General features: G+C 45.1%; 5 protein-coding genes across 6 annotated transcripts; 3 read left to right on the top strand and 2 right to left on the bottom strand.

Moving 5' to 3' along the window:
* Window positions 1-1,121: 1,121 nt before the first annotated feature.
* Window positions 1,122-3,090, top strand: LOC127763366 (high-affinity nitrate transporter-activating protein 2.1). Its single transcript, XM_052288040.1, has 2 exons — window positions 1,122-1,422; window positions 2,484-3,090. Exons 1-2 carry the CDS (start codon window positions 1,263-1,265, stop codon window positions 2,942-2,944), a joined length of 621 nt encoding a protein of 206 aa, XP_052144000.1. The 5' UTR covers window positions 1,122-1,262; the 3' UTR covers window positions 2,945-3,090.
* A 723-nt stretch (window positions 3,091-3,813) lies between these two features.
* LOC127763365 (eukaryotic translation initiation factor 4B1-like) lies at window positions 3,814-8,048 on the bottom strand. The gene is made up of 3 exons (XM_052288039.1): window positions 6,702-8,048; window positions 4,344-4,721; window positions 3,814-4,171 (listed from the first exon to the last, which is right to left on the bottom strand). Exons 1-3 carry the CDS (start codon window positions 7,859-7,861, stop codon window positions 4,147-4,149), a joined length of 1,563 nt encoding a protein of 520 aa, XP_052143999.1. The 5' UTR covers window positions 7,862-8,048; the 3' UTR covers window positions 3,814-4,146.
* A 3,657-nt stretch (window positions 8,049-11,705) lies between these two features.
* On the bottom strand, window positions 11,706-13,362 carry LOC127763795 (elongation factor Tu, chloroplastic). The gene has a single exon (XM_052288587.1). It carries the CDS (start codon window positions 13,271-13,273, stop codon window positions 11,870-11,872), a length of 1,404 nt encoding a protein of 467 aa, XP_052144547.1. The 5' UTR covers window positions 13,274-13,362; the 3' UTR covers window positions 11,706-11,869.
* Window positions 13,363-14,963: 1,601 nt separating this feature from the next.
* Window positions 14,964-19,090, top strand: LOC127764422 (isocitrate dehydrogenase [NAD] regulatory subunit 1, mitochondrial). 2 transcript variants are annotated; one of them, XM_052289305.1, is made up of 4 exons: window positions 14,964-15,577; window positions 16,927-17,154; window positions 18,141-18,219; window positions 18,513-19,090. In XM_052289305.1, the coding sequence occupies exons 1-4, from the start codon at window positions 15,029-15,031 to the stop codon at window positions 18,785-18,787; spliced, it is 1,131 nt and encodes a 376-aa protein (XP_052145265.1). In that variant the 5' UTR covers window positions 14,964-15,028; the 3' UTR covers window positions 18,788-19,090. The 2 variants fall into 2 exon arrangements, with proteins under 2 accessions (XP_052145265.1, XP_052145264.1); XM_052289304.1 differs by having other exon boundaries at window positions 16,915-17,154.
* A 498-nt stretch (window positions 19,091-19,588) lies between these two features.
* Window positions 19,589-20,448, top strand: LOC127761578 (actin cytoskeleton-regulatory complex protein PAN1). The gene has a single exon (XM_052285889.1). It carries the CDS (start codon window positions 19,657-19,659, stop codon window positions 20,269-20,271), a length of 615 nt encoding a protein of 204 aa, XP_052141849.1. The 5' UTR covers window positions 19,589-19,656; the 3' UTR covers window positions 20,272-20,448.
* The last annotated feature ends 417 nt before the right edge of the window (window positions 20,449-20,865 follow it).

The raw sequence follows: 20,865 nt of genomic DNA, 5'->3' as shown, positions 1-20,865 counted from the left end.
TAAAATAAAATAAACTTTCAGCTGTTATGTTCAAAATCAACATCGTCAGATATTTTAAATTAAAGGTAGTACTTTTTAAAAAGGATTTTTGCGGTGTGTCGTGGCGAAACTGCTACCAAGTTTCAATGATCATATGCCATTTCATAGGATAATTACTCTCATCGTGGTAAGTAAGAATCGATTGCCTATTTTCGGCAGGCTGTTGTTTCAAAGCATCGATCTGCTTCGACAACTTGAGCAAAGCTAGCTAGAACTGGGTCGATATAATTGCAGCACTAGGCAATCAAGAGACGGAGCTGGCCACCAGCTAGCTGAGCTGAGCTGATATGATCAACACAGTGCAGACTTGGTCGTGTTCGAGTTCGATCGACGGATGGCTGTCCTGCTCTTCGGAAGTAGGAGTACAGCAGTACTTGAGGAATATTATTAGAGAGTAAGTTGAACTGTTTTCAATAGTTCAGGGTGTAAACTAAGCTGAAGAATTGTTAGGAGGTTAAATGCTGTGGCAAAATAGTTTGGAGGAGCGAAATGATTTTTTTTTCATATGAAAAACATCTAAATTTATTTTTTGCCAAAACACTAGTATATCATCAAATTTTCATCCATTAAGAACGCCTTCTCAATATTAATAATTCCAATGTGACATCTTAATGCTCAATGAACCTAAAATAGTTTGGATGAGTGAAATGGACCCTTTTTGAGTTTGTTTCCATATGAAAACATCTTTTTTTTTTTTTTGCCAAAACACTGGTATATCATCAAATTTTCCTCCATTAAGAACGCCTTCTCAACGTTAATAACTCCAATGTTATTATCTTAATGCCAAATGAACCTACCATGAACGTCATCCTCACAATTTAATTAACAACAACCGAGGCACTCAAGATCATTCGCGGTTGCCGCTTCTCACCGGTTGCCTGAACCCTTGGGACCCCTCCAAAAGCTTAATTACCCCCAAAACCGCATGATCTCTCTCTTCTCTTCTCATCTCACACGTCGACAAAGCCTCTGACTTTGGATATTCCCGACCCCACTAAACTTAATCAACTTGATCATTACAACAATTAAGTTGCCTCTTGAATCCAACGAAGTAGCTGGTCAACTCTCCGAGCTCGTAGCCTCGCTCTCCCGCCTATAAATTCACCGATCGATCGATCGATCGATCTCAGCATCAGCAGCAGCAGCAGATTCATTTCTTGGTCTTCGTCTCCGTCTCCGTCCTTGGGTTGATATCCAGAATCAGTCGGTTTGGTTTGTCAGCAATGGCGAGGCTAGCCGGCGTTGCTGCTTTCTCGTTGGTGCTCGTCTTGCTCGGCGCCGGCGTGCCCCGGTCGGCGGCCGCCGCCGCGGCGAAGACGCAGGTGTTCCTCTCCAAGCTGCCCAAAGCGCTCGTCGTCGGCGTCTCGCCCAAGCACGGTGAAGGTATATAACAACTAGTAGCTGATGATGATGACCTTCTTGCTTCTTTCTTACAAAAACCGTTTGACCATTCAGTTACTGATCGAGCAGTTAACATTTTGCCAAAAGTTATTTGGTTTGATTTTTTTTTTTGAACTTGGCCGGTTTATCCAGCGGTTTCTAAATTCGAACCAGCTCGACAAGACCGACAACCAGGCAGTTTACTGTTGCATTTTGAAACCGTGTTTGAACCACCCAAGATTGCTCTTGATTAGCATGCAGCATTATGAACCGAAAATGCTCTTCATGGCTACCTAGCTAGCGATTATAAAAAAAAAAAAAGTATTTTTCGCCTAAAGTTTGATGTAAAATCAGCCTTAAGAATATGTTCCGATACCCACTTGCGCAACTGAAACTCCGAATGATTTGTCTGATTTGTCGCCTGTGATCGATGCATCCGAAAAGGGATGAACAGCAAGGGAGAAGAATATGTCCCTAAGAAACTCCTATCCTAGTGATAGCCAGGCCGGCCTATGCTATTCTTTTATTTTAAAGAATAATAATAAGATTTTTTTTCTCATTTCAAGTTCACTTCATTTTCTCATGGCCGTACTACAAAATCTATTTTTTTTGTTAGCTCACTTTCGTTTATCTTTTTCTTTTTTAAAAAAAATCATGATAAGTGCACGTTAGGCTTCGTTGAATATGGCAGTTAAAATAATCAGATTAAAAGTATCACATGTACTTTGGCTACTACTCTCTCCGTTTCACGTTATAAGACGTTTTGACTTTCGTCATAGTCAAACTGTTTCAAGTTTAACTAAGTTTATAGACAAATATATGTTTAACTAAGTTTATAGATAAATATAGTAATATTTTTAATACTAAATTAGTTTCATCAAATCAATAATTGAATATATTTTCATAATAAATTTGTCTTGGGTTGAAAATTTTACTAATTTTTTCTATAAACTAAGTCAAACTTTTAACTTTGATCAAAGTCAAAACGTCTTATATCCTGAAACGAAAAGAGTACTACTATTGCTAATCACTAATCAAGGGAAAATTATTCCGGTGGTGAGCAGTCGTGCACGCCGGCGAGAACACGGTGACGGTGACGTGGTCGCTGAACACGTCGGAGCCGGCGGGCGCCGACGCGGCGTTCAAGAGCGTGAAGGTGAAGCTGTGCTACGCGCCGGCGAGCCGGACGGACCGCGGGTGGCGCAAGGCCTCCGACGACCTGCACAAGGACAAGGCGTGCCAGTTCAAGGTCACCGTGCAGCCGTACGCCGCCGGCGCCGGCAGGTTCGACTACGTGGTGGCGCGCGACATCCCGACGGCGTCCTACTTCGTGCGCGCCTACGCGGTGGACGCGTCCGGCACGGAGGTGGCCTACGGGCAGAGCTCGCCGGACGCCGCCTTCGACGTCGCCGGGATCACCGGCATCCACGCCTCCCTCAAGGTCGCCGCCGGCGTCTTCTCCACTTTCTCCATCGCCGCGCTCGCCTTCTTCTTCGTCGTCGAGAAGCGCAAGAAGGACAAGTAGATCATCTTGCTGCAAACGCAAGTACACAGCTTCAGTGGACTGAATTCCGTTATGGAAAAGAAAAAGAAAGAAATGCGTACTTTAGCTTGCTGTTATAAATGTATACAGTGATGTTCTCCTCGGATATAATTTTGTGTTTGTTTTTACCTCTTTTTTTAAAATTATATGTACCTTTTGTTTCTTTTTTGTTTGGTCACGTGCAACGAATATGAAAATTGGTTGCTGTAACTCAAAGTTTGTCTTTTTTCTGGTATGGTGATGTACATATTATTGGGCAGCATGTACATTGTGTGCACTTGGTCAGGTGAGCAGCGGATGCCAAAAGGAACAAGAAAGCTTCTAAAGTTATCTTTGCATTCAAATCCAAAATGAAAAACAAAAATTGATGAATTGGTCCCACTCCCAAACATAGCATCAAATCAAATGCATTCTTGCCAGAGAGCTTCCAATTACCAGGGGAATTATCTCGTTGGAGTGTTCAGTTTACAACTTTGCAGCAAACATGATAGGAAGCTAACTAATTGCCTAACATATATTTGCCATCTCATAGTCAACTTTGTAATTTGTACTCCTTCCAGCGTAGTGAAAGGCCAAGAGGACTAAACATTATAGTTTTTCTGGGTACTTAATAGGGACAGCAATGAGCTAACCTCCCACTAAATTATTCAGCTTCACACGTAGTATGAGAAGGCAAAATAACAATGACAACCGCAACGGAAATTTTAACCCGATATTTTTTATATGTTCATACGGCACACACAAACAGCAGAACAAATCACAAGCACAGGCAGATGTGAACACTGGCCTAATAAAGAATTCCATGTAACAATGGATAGCAGCAATGCCTAAATGTGGAGGTTGAAACATAATTGTGCAAATAGCAAGAACAATAGTTAGTGTATTAAAGTTTGGTAACAAACTGTTTTGACATGGAAGAGAGGGGCAAAGGGGAATTAAGAGGAAAAATAAAAGGAAACAGAAGCATCACCATGGAGGTGACAATAGCTTGGGCCCTTGAGCGAGCCTGCGAGGTATTCCATTATCCCCTCCACTCTTCCAAGGCAAACAAAATGGGAGTCAAGCAGCAACAAGAACGCGACAACTTATTTGTTCATTGTTTAAAACAGGAAAAGAAGAAAAAAAAAAGATCTGTCCGAGGATAGAAGTGCTCAAAAGGCCAAAACCATGGATGGCAGAAGAGTTCACCATCTCTGCCCTGTTAACGACCTGAAAAGCAGGTAGACAAAGAGTTCACATCTACCATCTGCTGAAAATTAATAAATGATCTAAACTTGACAGATATGTCTAGTAATACAGGACAAAGTTACTGTGATCAATGTTAATCGCGTTCAGTTGGATTTATGCAAATAAGCATCATGGACAGTAGGAACAAACAAACCTGTCTGTATTTCTGTTACCACCAAATGAGCCTCTGTCCCTGTTGCCCTGAAACCCCCACCTTTCTTCTGCTGGTTTAGGATTTTGGTCTATGCTGCTACGGGAACGTGGTTGTTCCGTTGACTCTGTAATCTGTGATTCGTCTGGTGAATTACTTAAATGTGCAGTAACCTTGCCAGATCCAGAACCAGGTCTTTGCCCAAATCGAACCTTGTTGTCCAACTCAACTGTAAGACGCTCCAGTTCCCTTTCCATCTGGGATAACTTTTCTGATAAACCTTTTTTATCCTCGTCACTTATGTTTGCTTCAGTTTCTTTCAAATCCACCCTAAGCAGGTTAATCTGTTCTTTCAAATCCTTCTCTTCGTTTGTCTCCGTTCTGCAACATTCAAGTCCATGAAGAAATGTTTAAAACAATAAAATTACAAGTAAATTTCAGTAGGACCAGCGATTTTTAAAACATAAAAACTACACAATAGAACTATTAAAATGTAAATTGATTAATTTTGCAATTGGGCATGACCAGCAATTATTGATTGGTTATTGGAACGGCCCAAACCACAAGGCAAGGGCTAAAGCAATTGACTGTAGGAACTAGGAACTGAGCATAAAGACAGGAAGAAAATCATTCCCCAAAGGTCCAAACCATATGAAAGTTGAAACGACGAACTATATGCATGAACAGTCAAAGTATTTGATAACCAGGAACCACCAGAATATTCTAAAATCATGCTACAAATTTCCACAAAAAGAAAAGCTGGCTCAAAAAGTTTACCAATGATCTTGCTAGTCTTTCCTAGTAGTTACATGTATATCTGGTAGAGGTGATAAATCATCCTACATGATAATGTATTAGGACCAAAGACAGTTCAAGTATTGTTACAAATCAGGGCTTGGGTTGTTCAAAAATTATAATTTCAGTTCCACAGTAATCTCAGCACCTGGCAGGTAGCAATTATTGGTCACACAGATCTGGAACATTTCGAAAGTAAATTTGGAAATTCGTGAAAAAACAACAAAGTAGTGATAATGCTGGAGGAATTAACGTACACAACATAGGTGAAATTTATTGCATTTTAATATATCCATTGACGGTCGATAGCTTTTCCATTGTACAGACAGATTTCACTCAAGATTGTTGATGCATGACACAAAAAGGTTAAAAACTGTCAGGCTTCTGACAAGTAACAACCATAACCATTCAAAGTGTCAAGCATGAGCAAGTGGGTGACCAATGAGGTAATTCAATAAACTAACACCAGTACACATTCCAACGCAGAGTTACGCAAGCAAGAGCAATTTGCTATAGTGTGTAAGTAGTAAGAAGGAAAATGTTGCAGAAAGCCAGAAGCAATTGTCATCTTCATCAATAACTAAAAATCATTGAATCTATATTTTTAAAGTGAAATGCACGATGGTAGTAATAGAGTATAGATTAGTACCATAATAATTGAACAGAATACTGTTAAACAAACCCTATACATTCACACAAAAAAAACCTACTAAAAGTGAAATTTCCATAGACTATTGAGTTAAGTTTGTCACGTGCATTCCAATTAATCAACCAAAGGTGGCAAAATAGCATAGTGTGGTATTGCATATGCAATATAAAAGGATGGCATAACTAACAGCTGAATTAATATTTACATATACTTGGAATCTTTATTGTTTTTGTAATTTGACCATATGTCCTTGAAAAGGTTAATATATAAATAAGAAATGCATGCACAGGTCCCAACCAGTTTTCATTAGGAATAAAAGTTTTTTCCTCCCAGGTTCTTCTTACAAAGGGAGTATATGGACTAATAAGAAGACATTTAAATGGAAAAGGTAATGAAAAAAATACAAGTTTCCCATTATAATTATCCATAAGATCATAACTAGTTATTGCTGTAAATGCAGTTACTCATCATGCAGTTCTCATAATCTCTCAAAGAAAAAAAAAAGGTATATCCGTTCAATTCAACTGCGCATTGTTATATAACCATTGAAATAACCATCAAGCACAACAAAAATGTCACGCTTATCTCGTAAACACTGTGCAAAATTAATTTGCTTAAAGATGCATAGAAAGTAGTGCATAGCTGAAATAGAACTAATGTCTGGCTGACTTGAACTATTGCAAGGTGCTGCCGAAATGCTTCTGCAAAAAGCTATTTCACTTAAGCACCACCGCAACTCACAAGCATAAAGCAGCCAAAGGTCATGGCTAAACACACTCTATAATTGTTAAGGTCACAGGCCCAAAGATTCAATTGTTTTGATCAGTATTGCATTCAAAGACAAATACTAATTGTGCAGTTGTGCATACTATAAAAGGTAAACTTTCTTATAAAGAGGCAAATCCATTATGGCATACCTATCAATTCGACGATGCTCCAACTCAAGATCAATCTTTCTCCAGTCCTTGCCTTTCTCCTGAAGAACTACCTCTCTTGGCTTCGCATCCCCAAAAGGATTAACCTTCGGCCGAGCCCTCGGCGCACCTTCACTACCCACAGCTGATGTCTGTGATCCAGGGCTCCCAGGACGTGATGAATGCGCACTTCCTGGCCTACTAGACTGTGAGCTGGTTGGGCGGCTAGTTTTATGATCAATCTCTGTCTCCATCTTCCTCCAGTCCAGCCCCTTTTCAGCAAGAATGTCCTCGCGGGGCCTCGCGGCGCCAAATGGGCTTGGCCGGCTGCGTGCCGCCTCGGCAGGAGGCGGCGTAGGGGTAGCCGAGGCATCCCGCTTGGGCGGATCAAGCACGAGGCGTGGCCGCTCACGCTCGCCATTGTGCGGAGGCAGAGGAGCGGCACGGGACCATCGGTCGGAGTCGGTCGAGGTAGGCGAGTCGCGGAAGCCACCGCCACCGCCACCGGAGCCGAGGCTCGGGTAGCGGGACGGCATTGGCATCGGCTTCTTCCCGCGCGACCAGTCGCCGTCGTCGTCGGCGCGTCCGAAGGAGGAAGCGGCGGGGGCGCCGCCGCCGCCGCCCCCGAGGGATCCGTACCTGCTCCGGGCGCCCGAGTCGGCGGGCGACGGCGTGAACGACTTCTTGTTGAGCGACCAGTTGCCCGACTCGTCGGCGCGCGACGGCATGTCGAGATCCGCGTCCCTCCCGGGGCCGCCGCGGCGGCCGTCGTCGTCGAACCCGCCGCGGCGGTCCCCGGAGCCGTAGGAGCGGAACCCACCGCCGAGGCGGGACCGATCGAGCTCCTCCGCGGACCGCTCCCTCGGCCCGGTGGGCAGCATCATCATCTCCTGCGGCGTAAGCCCCTTGGGCTCCGCGGCCGCGGCGGCTGCGGGCCGCCTCCCGGCGGCGGCGCCGTAGGTGGTGAACTCGGAGAGCGAGAGGGTGGTCCCCTTCTTCTTCTTCGACTTGCCGGCGGCCGCGCCCGCGGCGGCCTCGCGGAGGCTGGGGAACCCCGCGGACGGGGCGGGTGCGGCGGCGCTCTCCCGCTCCTCCTCCTCGGCGCGCTCGGCGTCCAGCGCCCACGCGCCGGCGCCGCCGAGGCCGCCCCAGGCGTTGGACATGGCGGTGGCGGGGACGAGATCTAGGGTTTGGCGCTCGGCTAGGGTGAAGGAGGAATGATGGCGCGGAGGCGGTTGGGTTGGCGATGCCGATGCGGAGAGGAGACGAGACGAGACGGGGACGAGACGAGACGAGGCGTAGGAGGAGGCGAGCGGAGGCCGGGTGGTGGTGGTGGGTGGGTGGGTGAAAGCGTGCGTGGGCGTGGCTCGCGCGGCGCGGTGGCTGTCTTGGCTTTTGGCTGCGTCGCTCGCTGCGAATGCGTGCGGCGTGCGGGGTGGAGAGCGTGCCGTGCCGTGAGCCGTGACGCGGTGGGTGGGCTTTGAGTTCTCAAGTTGTTCGGTGTGGGGGGGTGCTGGTGCGCGTGGGATGATGCTGAACGAAAATAGCCTGTACATTCTTCATGAGCAGTGCTGCTGCTATTCTGCCTAAAAAATACGGAAATGTTACGCAACGGTATCTCATACTGAGGGAATGATATACTCACTCATTCTCTAAATGTTTAGCGCCGTTGACTTTTTAAACATGTTTGACCATTCGTCTTATTCAAAAACTTTTGTTAAATATGTAAAACTATATAGATACATAAAAATATATTTAATAATGAATAAAATGATAAAAAAGAATTAATAATTAGTTAAATTTTTTGAATAAGACGAACGGTCAAACATGTTTTAAAAAATCAACGGCGTCAAACATTTTAGGATGGAGGGAGTACTACCTCTATATCATTTTAATGTATCACGCCGTTGACTTTTTTCCAACATTTGACCATTTCGTTTTATTTAAAAAATTTATGTAATTATCATTTATTTTATTGTGACTTTATTTATCACCAAATGTTCTTTAAACATGATATAAATATTTTTATATTTGTAAAAAAAATTAAATAAAACGAATGGTCAAATGTTGGTCAAAAAGTCAACGGCATCGTACATTAAAATACGGAGGGAGTATTTGATGTGGATTTTATGACAAAAAAAATAGTGGTTTACTTATTGCTAAGGTGCGGCTTTTCTAATACTCCGATAGTTTTCGTTTTGTACCCCGTTTTCATTGATAAAACATGGTTGTTGAAAACAACTTAAGGATCCATTTGAATCGTAGAAATAAAAAAAAAGAAAAACACAAGACTTAAATAGGAATGCAAATGCAAACATAGGTTTAAAAAACAAGAATGGTCATAGGAAGGAATTGAATGAAAGAGAGACTCACATGAAATTTTCAAGAGGTTGGAGATCTTGCTAAGTTTTCTCTAAAATCTTTATACAATTGTTAATTACATGAAAATTTCAAATAATATGATATAATTCAATCATTTGTCTCTAAGGTATTCATAGGAATTTTTTCTATAGAATTAAAATACTCTAAGATTTCTATGTTTTCTTTACAAATCAAATGAGCCCTCAACATTTTTTCCAGTGCCCATGGCCGATTGCCTGTTTGCCCGCATCGCATCAGCACGGCCGCCGGCGCCGGGGGCCAGAAAAGCCGTAGCTTTCCGGTGACAGCGGCAGCAACGGCTGACCGTGAGACACGTGGAAATTCTGTGGGCGACCATCTCACTCCTCGCCTCACCAACGAGTTCACTTCTTCGCTCAGAGGCTCTCCTCTGTCCCTTTCTCCTTTTCTTGCTTCATTTTTTTCACAAGAGATCTCTCCTTTTTTTTTTCCCTACAAAGGTGCCTTTTTTTTCATTCTTCAGCTGAAAGTCCACGGAAATTTCTGCCTTTTTGATCTTTTTTAATGGAGGACCTGACTTTGCCGTCCACGGAATCAAATAAATACTACTGATGCTTGGGATAATCCTCCAGTAAATGTGCAGCCAATTTGTCTCGAACAATATGAGTTTTACGAGAGAGAAATGTACACTGTTCGATTCTAATTATCTGGAATATGCCCAAGCAGGTCAGAGGCTTAGGCCCCGTTTGGTTCCCAAAATTTTTTCCCAAAAACATCACATCGAATCTTTGGACACATGCATGAAGCATTAGATGTAGATAAATGAAAAAACTAATTACATAGTTAGGGATGAAATCACGAGACGAATCTTTTGAGTCTAATTAGTCCATGATTAGCTATAAGTGTTACAGTAACCCACATATGCTAATGACGGGTTAATTAGGCTCAAAAGATTCGTCTCGCGGTTTCCAGACGAGTTATGAAATTAGTTTTTTCATTTGTGTCCGAAAACCCCTTCCGATATTCGGTCAAACGTCCGATGTGACATCCAAAAATTTTCATTTCCTCAACTAAACACACCCTTAGTTACACCCTTAGTTGAGAATTTCGTTGGCCCTTTCAGAGTCGCAAGAGGAAGGGAATGAGATCCCCTGCAAAGCAAAGCACACATCATATACAGAAACACAAGAGATGCTAGCCGTTGGAATGGATTAGAGAAAACGGGAAAAGGCTGCTCAGACAACTGCAGAGAGATGAACTTGTAGTCGTTGGAGTTAACCTTCTTGTCCTGGTTCCTGTAAAAAAGAAAAAAGAAGAAAAGAAAAGAGGAAACCTTCATGTCCTAGTGATGGATATCATACCTGCCCAATGGATGGAGAAAAGACAAACATTTTTAGGAGTTTGCATAACATAATGCTGTTATAACTTATACTACATGTTTTTAGCTACGAAAATGTGCTGCATTCGATCATAAATATCTGACATTTAGAATAAAATTTTTAAAACTTTTAACCATTAATTTTACATTAAAAAGTTTATAAAATCTATACTTTTTAGGTAAATATACGTATATCATCTCTCTTTTTTTTTAAACTAAGCATGTGAGACATTAATTATCAAAGTTTCAAAATTTACCAAATCTTATCCTACACGTCAACTGAATATTTATGATCAGAGAAAACACATGTTTTTGGAAAGCTGATGGTACCACTTAAAAAGTAATGCAAAAAGCTCAAACAAAGCCAAAAAAAACCTCACATTAAAGTTACTAAAACAGCACTATTCCTATGTACAAATAACTGATCCTTTTTTGCCAACTTTCAATTTTCCAACATAAGTGGTTCTCAGGACATCTCTCCCAGAAGGCCAGTATTTGTTGGTTGAGCATCTCTGAAAGAAATTCACAGCTTATATGCCTACTGAAGTACTGAACTGGTGATCTTCTCCACAATGTTAGACCAGCACCAGCTTCAGAGCCACACACACCTATTATAGAGGTTGGGTGCAGCTAATGGAGTTCATGCTCATGATGCAGACACTTGAAGCCCGTAAGAGGTTAATGCACTAAATTATTCGAAGATAACAACAGGGAGCTAAATGAGTTAGCACTATTAGCCCAGCACAAAAGGGTGAAGAAAACAATTACATGTCAGAGCACCCAAGAAAACACAACTACACAAGTACTGGCAGATTCATGAAAGCTAAATACTGCATGTAAATGTGATACAACAAATGCAAAGAAAGAATTAGTATGGCTGGGTGCATAGACTGAGACAATCATCTCAAACAGCTCAAAATTGCATACACCTAATTCCAATAGGCAATTAAGCAACCTCATTATAAATGGCACATAAAGAACAATCACTTGGACACACCAATTTGTTAACCAACAGATAATTAATATTAGTTCCCCAAAGAAAAAGAAGATAATGAAATTGATATATAAGTAAGCATCAGAACTAGCATCAAGATAAATTTGTCAAGCAAGCAAACCACATCACAGATGATGCTAGGCTGATAGCTTATATAATCTGAAGCAAGAAATGTACTACATCCGTACATGTGTAACTCTACAATTCCATGTGGCATCAAGCTCAATAGATGAACAATTGAACACATGACAGTAGATGGCACTGCGTAGCCAAATTAGTTGCAAACATATGTATCTTTGTCGTGAATATCACAAAGTATGCAAATTCACTTGAAGAGAAAAGTGCCATACTACAATTTCACATGAGCAACCCCTAAAACTCAACGCGTAATAACAACTACAGAGCATTTCGCAAAGAGTAAACAAGGAAAATTCTCATGGTGGATATGCTCCATCCAGTTTACTTCAAGATCGTATTGATGACGCCGGCACCGACGGTCTTTCCACCCTCACGGATGGCAAACCTCATTCCCTGCTCACAAGCGACGGGCTGGATGAGCTCCACAACCATCTTGACACGGTCACCAGGCATGCACATCTTCGCCTCCTCGTCCTTGTCGTTCATAATCTTTGTGACATTCCCCGTCACATCGGTAGTCCGCATGTAGAACTGAGGACGGTAACCAGGGAAAAACGGTGAGTGCCGTCCACCCTCGTCCTTCTTCAGGACATACACAACCGCATCAAACTTGGTGTGTGGCGTGATGGAAGCAGGCTTCGCAAGCACCATGCCTCTCTCGATATCATCCTTCTGCATACCACGGAGCAGCAGGCCGACATTGTCCCCAGCCATCGCATCATCCATGGTCTTCTGGAACATCTCAACACCAGTCACCGTGCAGTTGCGAGTCTCCCGGATACCGACGATATCGACCGTGTCCCCAACCTTGACGGTGCCACGCTCAATACGGCCAGTGGCGACGGTACCACGACCGGTGATGGAGAACACATCCTCAACAGCAAGCAAGAACGGGAGGTCGGTCTGGCGCTGTGGGACAGGGATGTAGTTATCCACGGAATCAATCAACGAGAAGATCCCGTCCACCCACTCATCATCGCCGCGCTTAATGGCAGGGTTGGCCATGAGGTTCTCGAGCGCCTTGAGCGCGGAGCCAGCGACGATGGGCACTTCGTCGCCATCGTACTCGTAGGAGGAGAGCAATTCGCGGACCTCGAGCTCGACGAGCTGGAGCAGCTCCTCGTCGTCGACCTGGTCCTTCTTGTTGAGGAAGACAACAATCTTGGGGACACCGACCTGCTTGGCGAGCAGGATGTGCTCCTTGGTCTGCGGCATGGGCCCGTCGGCGCCGGAGACGACGAGGATGGCGCCGTCCATCTGCGCGGCGCCGGTAATCATATTCTTGACGTAGTCGGCGTGGCCGGGGCAGTCGACGTGGGCGTAGTGGCGGGTCTCGGTCTCGTACTCGACGGTGGCGGTGTTGATGGTGATGCCGCGGGCGCGCTCCTCGGGGGCGGCGTCGATCTCGTCGTACTTCTTGGGGGCGCTCCCGCCCACGGAGGCGAGCACCATGGTGAGCGCCGCCGTCAGCGTGGTCTTCCCGTGGTCGACGTGGCCGATGGTGCCGATGTTGACGTGCGGCTTGGTCCGCTCGAACTTCCCCCTAGCCGCGCGCACCACCAGCAGCCCCGCGCGCCGCCCCGTGCCCCTGGACGCCGCCGCCGCCGCCGTGCGCCGGAACCGCGCGGGCGAGGAGAATCCGACGGAGGAGCCGAGGCGCGGCTTGGAGGAGGAGGTGGAGAAGACCAGGGAGGTGGATGCGGAGGCGGAGGCGAGGGAGGCCATGGCGGAGGCCGCGGAGGAGGGAGGCGCAGAGGAGTGGGGTTGGGGAGGGTTCGGATTTGGGGATGGATAGGGGAGAGCGGAGAGGGGTTTGCGCTTGCTTATCTAGAAGAGAGGGATAAGGGGAGGGCCACGGATTAGGGGAGGTGGGGCGAAATCGTGAGGCGCTGGGCGGCCCGGGGGTTGGGTCTCGCGGAGGCGTGTGCCTGTGTCGTCGTTGTGGGGGAGGTGAAAAATGAGGGGAAATCTCGGTGGTTTTGCGGCGTTTGGGCCAGAAAAAATGGGGTTGAGGCCCAGGTTTGGCCTCGTCACCCGGAACGCCAACCTCTCTTTTCGCGTTGTCTGTTTTGTTTGGTGGCGCTCTCTTCTGCCGGTGCACGTAAAACCGCGCGGCCCGGGTCGTTCCATTCCCGCGGTGTCAAGGGGGGTGATGTCGACTGTGAAGCGGGAAGAGTGACGGTGATGGTGCCGTGTTTTCGTGCAACGAGCGTTAGTTATTTCAAGGTAGTAAGAAGAGGTGATGTTAGTGCATTAGGCTTAACCGTTCCCCTAACGAATATTGGGCACCACGTTAGCTTCTACCGCATCCACTTGAAGTCCGCAATACCAAACTTGGTAATGTGTTCCTCAATCTAATTCAGGGGGAGTGGAGTGTGGAGCGATAGAGAACAATACGTTGTGGGGGTCGTGACCTCGCTGTGTAATCCTCCACCCACGAGCTCGGTCCCCACTTCCCAAATTGCCCTCGGCCATCCTCTCGCGCACGCGTCGGCTGCCATTTTTCCCATCATGTGCCCGTCCTCACCATCCCTTCCCTCATTGCCATCCCACCATGGCTGGGAGTAGCCAATAAAGGAAGCAACAAAATTAAAGTTTTCCAACATAAATACAGGACCAAAACACGAAATCATCACCTAATTTCTACATCTACAAGATTCTCAACTCACCAGCAAACCCTAGGTACTATTCAAATCTACAGCTTTCGGTGGTGCAGCAACTGACGCTAGGGTTGGAGCGGTGGCGGTGGCGCTAGAGTTACCAGTGGTGGAGCCGTCGGTCCCGGGACCACGATCACATCCCGCATCTCCGTTGGGGAAAGCGGCGACGCCCTAGGTCTCGGCGGTGGCGGCACCACAACCAACTCCTTTCATACTCGTAGCCACTGCGGAGCTTCATCTTCAGTACTCTTGACGGCGAGGATTGGCAACACACGGGGCATCACGAGGCGAGGATAGAAATTGCAAGAGGAGGGACGGAAAAGATGAGTCGTGAGAGGAGGCGATAAGTCACGATAGAAAACATAAGGGTAGCAATGTCATTTAACCCACTTGCAGCTATTAGTCTACAAGGCCATTAGGCCACGACGTGGCCTCGTTCACACCCACTGTAGGGCAAGTAGCCTCCATGTGTATCTTCGGATTTTATAGATCTGTATAACTCTCTTTCTGCGCACGTAAATTAGAGCAACTCATTATCACATGATTAATTAAGTGTTAACTTAAAAACTTAAAATAGAGTACATGCCAAGTACTATATCTATAATTCATGATTAATCCTCCATTTACAGTTTGGTACAATAAAGTTTGTTTTTCTTTACGAAATTGACTCTAATTGCAAATTTAATTTTTTTTTCTAAATATGGTACTTAAAAATAAACGAGAAAACCCATTCTCTCTCTCTTCCTCCCCAATCCCCCGCTTTTGGAGTCTCTCCTCGAAGACCGATCGCATCCGCCTCCAAACCCTAGACGCGGCGGCCATGGCGCGGCGATCCGCCCCTATCCTCCGGCGCCTCCTCTCCCCCACTCCCTCCCCCTCCCCCTCCTCCTCCCCGCCCCATCCTCTGGCCGCCGCCGCCGTCTCCCGCCGCACCGTCACCTACATGCCGCGGCCGGGGGACGGCGCCCCGCGCGCCGTCACGCTCATCCCGGGCGACGGCATCGGGCCCCTCGTCACCGGCGCCGTGCGGCAGGTGATGGAGGCCATGCACGCGCCGGTCTACTTCGAGTCCTACGAGGTCCGCGGCGACATGCCGACGGTTCCCCCCGAGGTCATCGACTCCATCCGCCGCAACAAGGTCTGCCTCAAGGGCGGCCTCGCCACCCCAGTCGGCGGGGGTGTCTCCTCCCTCAACGTGCAGCTCCGCAAGGAGCTCGACCTCTACGCCTCCCTCGTCAACTGCTTCAACCTCCCGGGGCTGCCCACCAGGCACGACAACGTCGACATCGTCGTCATCAGGGAGAACACCGAGGGCGAGTACTCCGGGCTTGAGCACGAGGTCGTCCCTGGCGTCGTGGAGAGCCTTAAGGTATGGCGGATTCCGCTTGCTGCTAACTCACCTAGTTGATGTAGTGTTTGCCAGGGTGCTTGGGTTAATGTGCGTGCCGAGAGAAACCCAAATGCAACTTAGGTTTGCCTCTTATCGAGCAATTTCGTCAATATATACTTAGGACATGCTTGTTTTACCTACTGCTTGTTACCTTACTGGATTGGTAGGTTTATTGTCCACATCTAGTAACCTTAGTATTCAGTTGAATTGATGAAACTTACCATGTGTATTGACGCTTTTTTGAGATGTTAGTGGTTTGCATAATGAGTATTCGAGATCCATGCTGGGTTGTGCGTAGAACACTTTAGGCATATGTAACTGCTAAGTTGTTTGTTGTATTTAGTTGAATTGATGAAACTTGCCATGTGTATTGATGCTTTTTTGAGATATTAGTGGGTTGCATAATGAGGATTCGAGATCATGCTGGGTTGTGCGTAGAACACTTTAGGCATATGTAACTGGTAAGTTGTTTGTTGCAATGAACTAATGAAGCATGCTTGCTGTAAGGTTGAGATAGTGGGTATGATCGAATTATATGGACTATTTAATACATATTTTGATGGATGGGCTTCCAAATATCCTCAAATTGAGTCAGTTTTACAAAATTTATGTAATCACCTGTAGAAATTGATAAATCTATGGGATGATCCACAAGGAATGCTATGTAATAAGCACCAAATGAAGCATAAAAAATAATCTGATAACTTGTGGTATCCAATTATACATCCTTTGAGAAGGGTATAAAATTATTAGGTTAACTATCATTGGTGTAGTTCTGATTTGAAGAGGAAACAAGTTTCTTTTGGGTCCTGTGACAATTTTCTTAGGTGAATGGATCTCACAGTTGAAGTTTTGGCTGCTAGCTGCACATTAGGAGCAGTGGTTTAAGTTCAAACAGCTCTTGATGTTGGTTAGATCCTATATTGTTGGAACAGATACCATGGTATGCGTTAGCATTAGCAATTGACCTGAATGTGTAAACAGTTTAATACTTGATATGTGTTATATCGACACATGATGTATATCTACATAGTTCATATCTGATATTGCTAATCTGGTCACTAGTCCATGGTGATCTGAGTCAATTAGTTATATTTTTAATGCTTTTGCCTCCATAAATGGCCTGTTGATGGCACTCTAGCTGATCAGGTCTTGGCAGGCAGTCCTTTACTGCATATATTCTTTATACTCCTATTTTGCAAATTTGCGTGAGTACCGATTTCTGAAATAGAACGTATGTAAATTTTTGCCGCTTTTCATTTCATCATCTAAAGGAGTTTTTTCTATATGTTACTGTTACTAAATGGATTTACTAGGTGATCACAAAGTTCTGCTCTGAAAGGATTGCCAAGTATGCTTTTGAGTACGCGTACCTCAACAACAGAAAGAAAGTGACTGCCGTGCATAAAGCAAACATCATGAAGCTTGCTGATGGTTTATTCTTGGAGTCTTGCCGTGAGGTTGCAACAAAGTATCCTGGAATTCAATATAACGAAATCATCGTGGACAACTGTTGTATGCAGCTTGTTGCTAAGCCTGAACAATTTGATGTTATGGTAAGTATGTTACTTCTATCATTACTATGCATCTCATCAAATGCATTCTGTTTGTAATGTCACCATATTCTATACTCACCTACTGATCTATGCTTTTATGATTTTATCATGTCATAAAAACGAAAACAAAGTAAAGTTTTAGGCCCTGTTTCTTTCAGCTTGAGATTATTATAATCTAGATTATTGTGTCAGATTACTATAAGCTAGATTGTTATAATCTGTAGTAGAATAAGCGGTTAGTTATTTCTTTCCTAGATTATTAGAGCCTAGATTATTGGGTTTGCAAGTCTAAAGAGGGAGTGGGGTGGCATGGTGGGTAATTTTTCATCCAATAATCTGGAAAAAGCTCACCTAAATGAGCTTATCAGATTATAATAAGCTGGGCTCCATATTATAATAAGCTACTTCAATAAGTTGTATGTTTCTTTCAGCTTACTCCCAATAATCTGGATTATAATAATCCCAAGCTGAAAGAAACAGGGCCTTAGTTTCTGCTTGATGTTTACATATATTGATCAAATGCACACTATCAGAGTACTTAGGCCCTGTTTGATTCAGCTTAGGATTATGATAATCAGGATTATTAGGAGTAAGCTGGAACAAACAGATAGCTTATTATGATAGATTATTATAATCCTTAAGCCAGATTACTATAATCTGGTAATCCACTCTAAAGGTGCCTTTTCTAGATTATTGGGTGACTAACAGCTAATAATCCAGAGAATCAAACAGCTAACAGCTTATTCTATGTCGGCTTATTATAATCTAGCTTATAGTAATCTGGTTCAATAATCTAGATTATAATAATCTTAAGCTGAAACAAACAGGGCCTTAGTAAATGATCTGCAATAAATGTGATAGAATATTAATTCCCTTTGTACTTCTGTCTGAAGGATGTTTTCTTGATTGTTACAGTTCTCAGATCAAGTTTCTTTGATTAACTAGGAACTTTTGATTTATCATGTCCTTATTTTGTGTGTTTGTAGGTCACGCCAAATCTTTATGGCAATCTGGTGGCTAACACGGCTGCAGGTATTGCTGGAGGCACTGGTGTCATGCCTGGAGGTAAATTTTGAACTATTGCTTGTAATTGTGTACTTTTACCTGCACAAATAGTCAATAGGGCTATCAGGAGCTAGAAACCGACAGGCTTGCTTTTGCAATTGTCTGTTAGTTACAGGCTGTGTATTGTGTGATATTTTGTGTTGCATTTTATACACGTTCTTGTACCCGCTCATTTTTGTATGTTGTCAGTACCTCTTATAGATGTGTGTTAACACTCAACTTGTGCATATTTCATATTTGCGCATATGCAAAAAACAAAAGCATCACATCCTCATGTAATGCACAAATTTCAGGTAATGTGGGTCAGGACCATGCTGTCTTCGAGCAAGGTGCTTCTGCAGGAAATGTTGGAAACGTCAAAGTTGTGGAACAGAAGAAAGCTAACCCCGTTGCTCTGCTTCTCTCGTCTGCCATGATGTTGCGGCATTTGCAGTTCCCATCATTCGCGGACCGGCTGGAGACTGCGGTGAAGCGAGTCATCGCAGAAGGCAAGTACAGAACCAAAGACTTGGGCGGCAGCAGCACCACGCAGGAAGTCACAGATGCAGTGATCGCGCATCTCGATTAATTACTGGCGGGCTGCGTTCTTTTGAAACACAATTTTCCCTTTGGACTAGGTGTCTAGTCCTGACCGATTTTCGTTTCTTGTAGCGTTAGATCATCATTTCGTTCGTCACAGCCTTGTACAATCTTCAGATGTCTTTCTCTGGTTTTGCTTCAGAATGGTCGAGCAAATTACCAGGAATCCAGGGTTTTTGCGATCTTAACTGGAAATAAGAGAACAGTCACAAGAACGATTCTCTTAACTGTAACACTATTGCGTTGATTACTTCTACGTATTATTACATATATTCTGATCATCACTACAGTATATATTTGTATGCTTGATTTCATTTTAGAAAGAAGTGTTTTTGGAGTGAACAGGCGAAATACTGTTCCATTAAAATGAAGTACATACACTCCACGGACACACGTAGAGTCATACTTCAGTCTCAAAAACAACTTTCAAAATGCGTGCCCTCAAAACGAGTTTAACTATGGAAGTTATTTAAAATATAGATTTTGGACATGAATGTGCAACTTTTTAAATTTATATTAAACAAAGTTAGGTAGCAGTAGTCGTTGTAAAAATTGTATAATGTTGACTTTTTAAAAGAAGTTTAAAATGACATTTTCTTTAGACCAGAGGAAGTAGCGTTAGTAACATAGACAAGAAAAAAAAAAGATTTATTCGAATTTTCTTGGCTGAAATTATAAACAAAAGAAACTAGGCCGCAGTAAGTTGGCCCAGCCCAAATTTTCGCCGGCCCAAATGGCCCGCCACCTATTCTGATGCAAACCCTAATAAAACTTCTCCCCTTCGCTCGCCTCCAACCTCTCTTCCTCCCCGACCCGAGGCGGCGGCGACCCTAGCTCCCCGATTCTCCCATCCCCCCCATGGCGTCCCACCTCGACTTCCGCTACCTCGACGAGGGCCTCGGCGGCGAGCGCGGGAAGCGCAAGCGGCGCGAGGCGGAGGAGGCGGAGGCCGCCGCGGCCGACTCCATGGACCTCGACGCCGACGCCGACGCGCCCAGGCCGTCCAAGCTCCGCGCGGTGCCCTCCCTCTCCGACCCCTCCAAGCCCGCCTCCTTCGGGCAGCCCACCTACGACGGCGTCATCGCCGGGCGCGTCTCCGGGCGGCGCTGGAAGGAGGCCCGCACCCGCCGCGCCTCCGCGCTGGCGGCGTCCCGGAAGCCGACCCCGCTGGAGCAGCGCGCCCGCGACAAGTCCCTGAAGCGCGCGTACCAGGCCCGCGTGGCGGAGCTCAAGGAGGAGATCCGGCAGAGCAAGGCGGCGAAGCGGAAGCAGCGGGAGGAGCGGGAGAAGCGCAAGAAGGAGAACGTGCTCCGCTCGGGCACCAAGCTGCAGCGGGTCACCAACCCCAAGACCATCCAGAAGATCGCCAAGTCCAAGAAGCGGAAGCAGCTCAAGGTCGTCCCCGACGAGTTCCTCGGCGGCAAGAAGTCGGACGCCAACCGCCGCATGCAGGTGCCCGGCCTAGACAACTGAAGATCGCCTTACCAAACAAATCCTTTTGTTATCTGTGATACCCATGTTACAGTGCAGCTTACTAGTTTTTACATTGCGCAACGAGATTTTGTACTACTGCTTTAGCATGAGATTTTAAGTATGGTCAATCCAGCAATTATGTTGGTATGAATGATGTTGGGTGCAGGTTCGTTGCTGATTTTCTGTGTTCCATGCATTGCTGATTGCCTGCTTGAAATGATCTTAGGATTAATTTTAGGTGTTCTCTTTGTGAATTTCATTGATTGTTATTATCTGTTGTGGACCCCCGTTTCTATAACAGGAATCATTCGTGTAAACAGTACCATTTCCCTGGATCAAGTAGTCTGGTACACACGAGTTCATAGCTGAAATACCAAAAGCACATACACGAGAGTCTAGTGCTAATTATTACATCATAAGCCCGCAGGCATTCTCTTAAATCATCGAACCGAGCGGTCCGGAATACATCCAAAAGCAGAAATAGATGAGGCAGCGGAATTCAGGCAGCGGCATGCCATTGCCACAGGCAACGACCGTAACTAAGACCTACTGAGCGCCATCGTCTTCATCTCCCTCCTGGTAGTAGGCATAGGG

The sequence above is a fragment of the Oryza glaberrima genome, chromosome 2 (assembly GCF_000147395.1).
Source record: "Oryza glaberrima chromosome 2, OglaRS2, whole genome shotgun sequence".
Classification (NCBI taxonomy): Eukaryota; Viridiplantae; Streptophyta; class Magnoliopsida; order Poales; family Poaceae; genus Oryza; species Oryza glaberrima.
The sequence above is the reverse complement of the archived record's forward strand: the minus strand, read 5'-3'. Positions and strand labels throughout refer to the sequence as shown.

Bases quoted from the DNA above. Each gene is read 5' to 3' on its own strand.
- LOC127763366 (XM_052288040.1), top strand. From the start codon at position 1,263: ATGGCGAGGCTAGCCGGCGTTGCTGCTTTCTCGTTGGTGCTCGTCTTG. The intron at 1,423-2,483 runs GTATATAACAAC...GGTGGTGAGCAG, and splicing joins CTCGCCCAAGCACGGTGAAG to TCGTGCACGCCGGCGAGAAC.
- LOC127763365 (XM_052288039.1), bottom strand. From the start codon at position 7,861: ATGTCCAACGCCTGGGGCGGCCTCGGCGGCGCCGGCGCGTGGGCGCTG. The intron at 4,722-6,701 runs GTATGCCATAAT...TGAATGTTGCAG, and splicing joins GAGCATCGTCGAATTGATAG to AACGGAGACAAACGAAGAGA. The intron at 4,172-4,343 runs GTTTGTTTGTTC...CCTGCTTTTCAG, and splicing joins GGTAACAGAAATACAGACAG to GTCGTTAACAGGGCAGAGAT.
- LOC127763795 (XM_052288587.1), bottom strand. From the start codon at position 13,273: ATGGCCTCCCTCGCCTCCGCCTCCGCATCCACCTCCCTGGTCTTCTCC.
- LOC127764422 (XM_052289304.1), top strand. From the start codon at position 15,029: ATGGCGCGGCGATCCGCCCCTATCCTCCGGCGCCTCCTCTCCCCCACT. The intron at 15,578-16,914 runs GTATGGCGGATT...TGGATTTACTAG, and splicing joins GCGTCGTGGAGAGCCTTAAG to GTGATCACAAAGTTCTGCTC. The intron at 18,220-18,512 runs GTAAATTTTGAA...CACAAATTTCAG, and splicing joins CACTGGTGTCATGCCTGGAG to GTAATGTGGGTCAGGACCAT.
- LOC127761578 (XM_052285889.1), top strand. From the start codon at position 19,657: ATGGCGTCCCACCTCGACTTCCGCTACCTCGACGAGGGCCTCGGCGGC.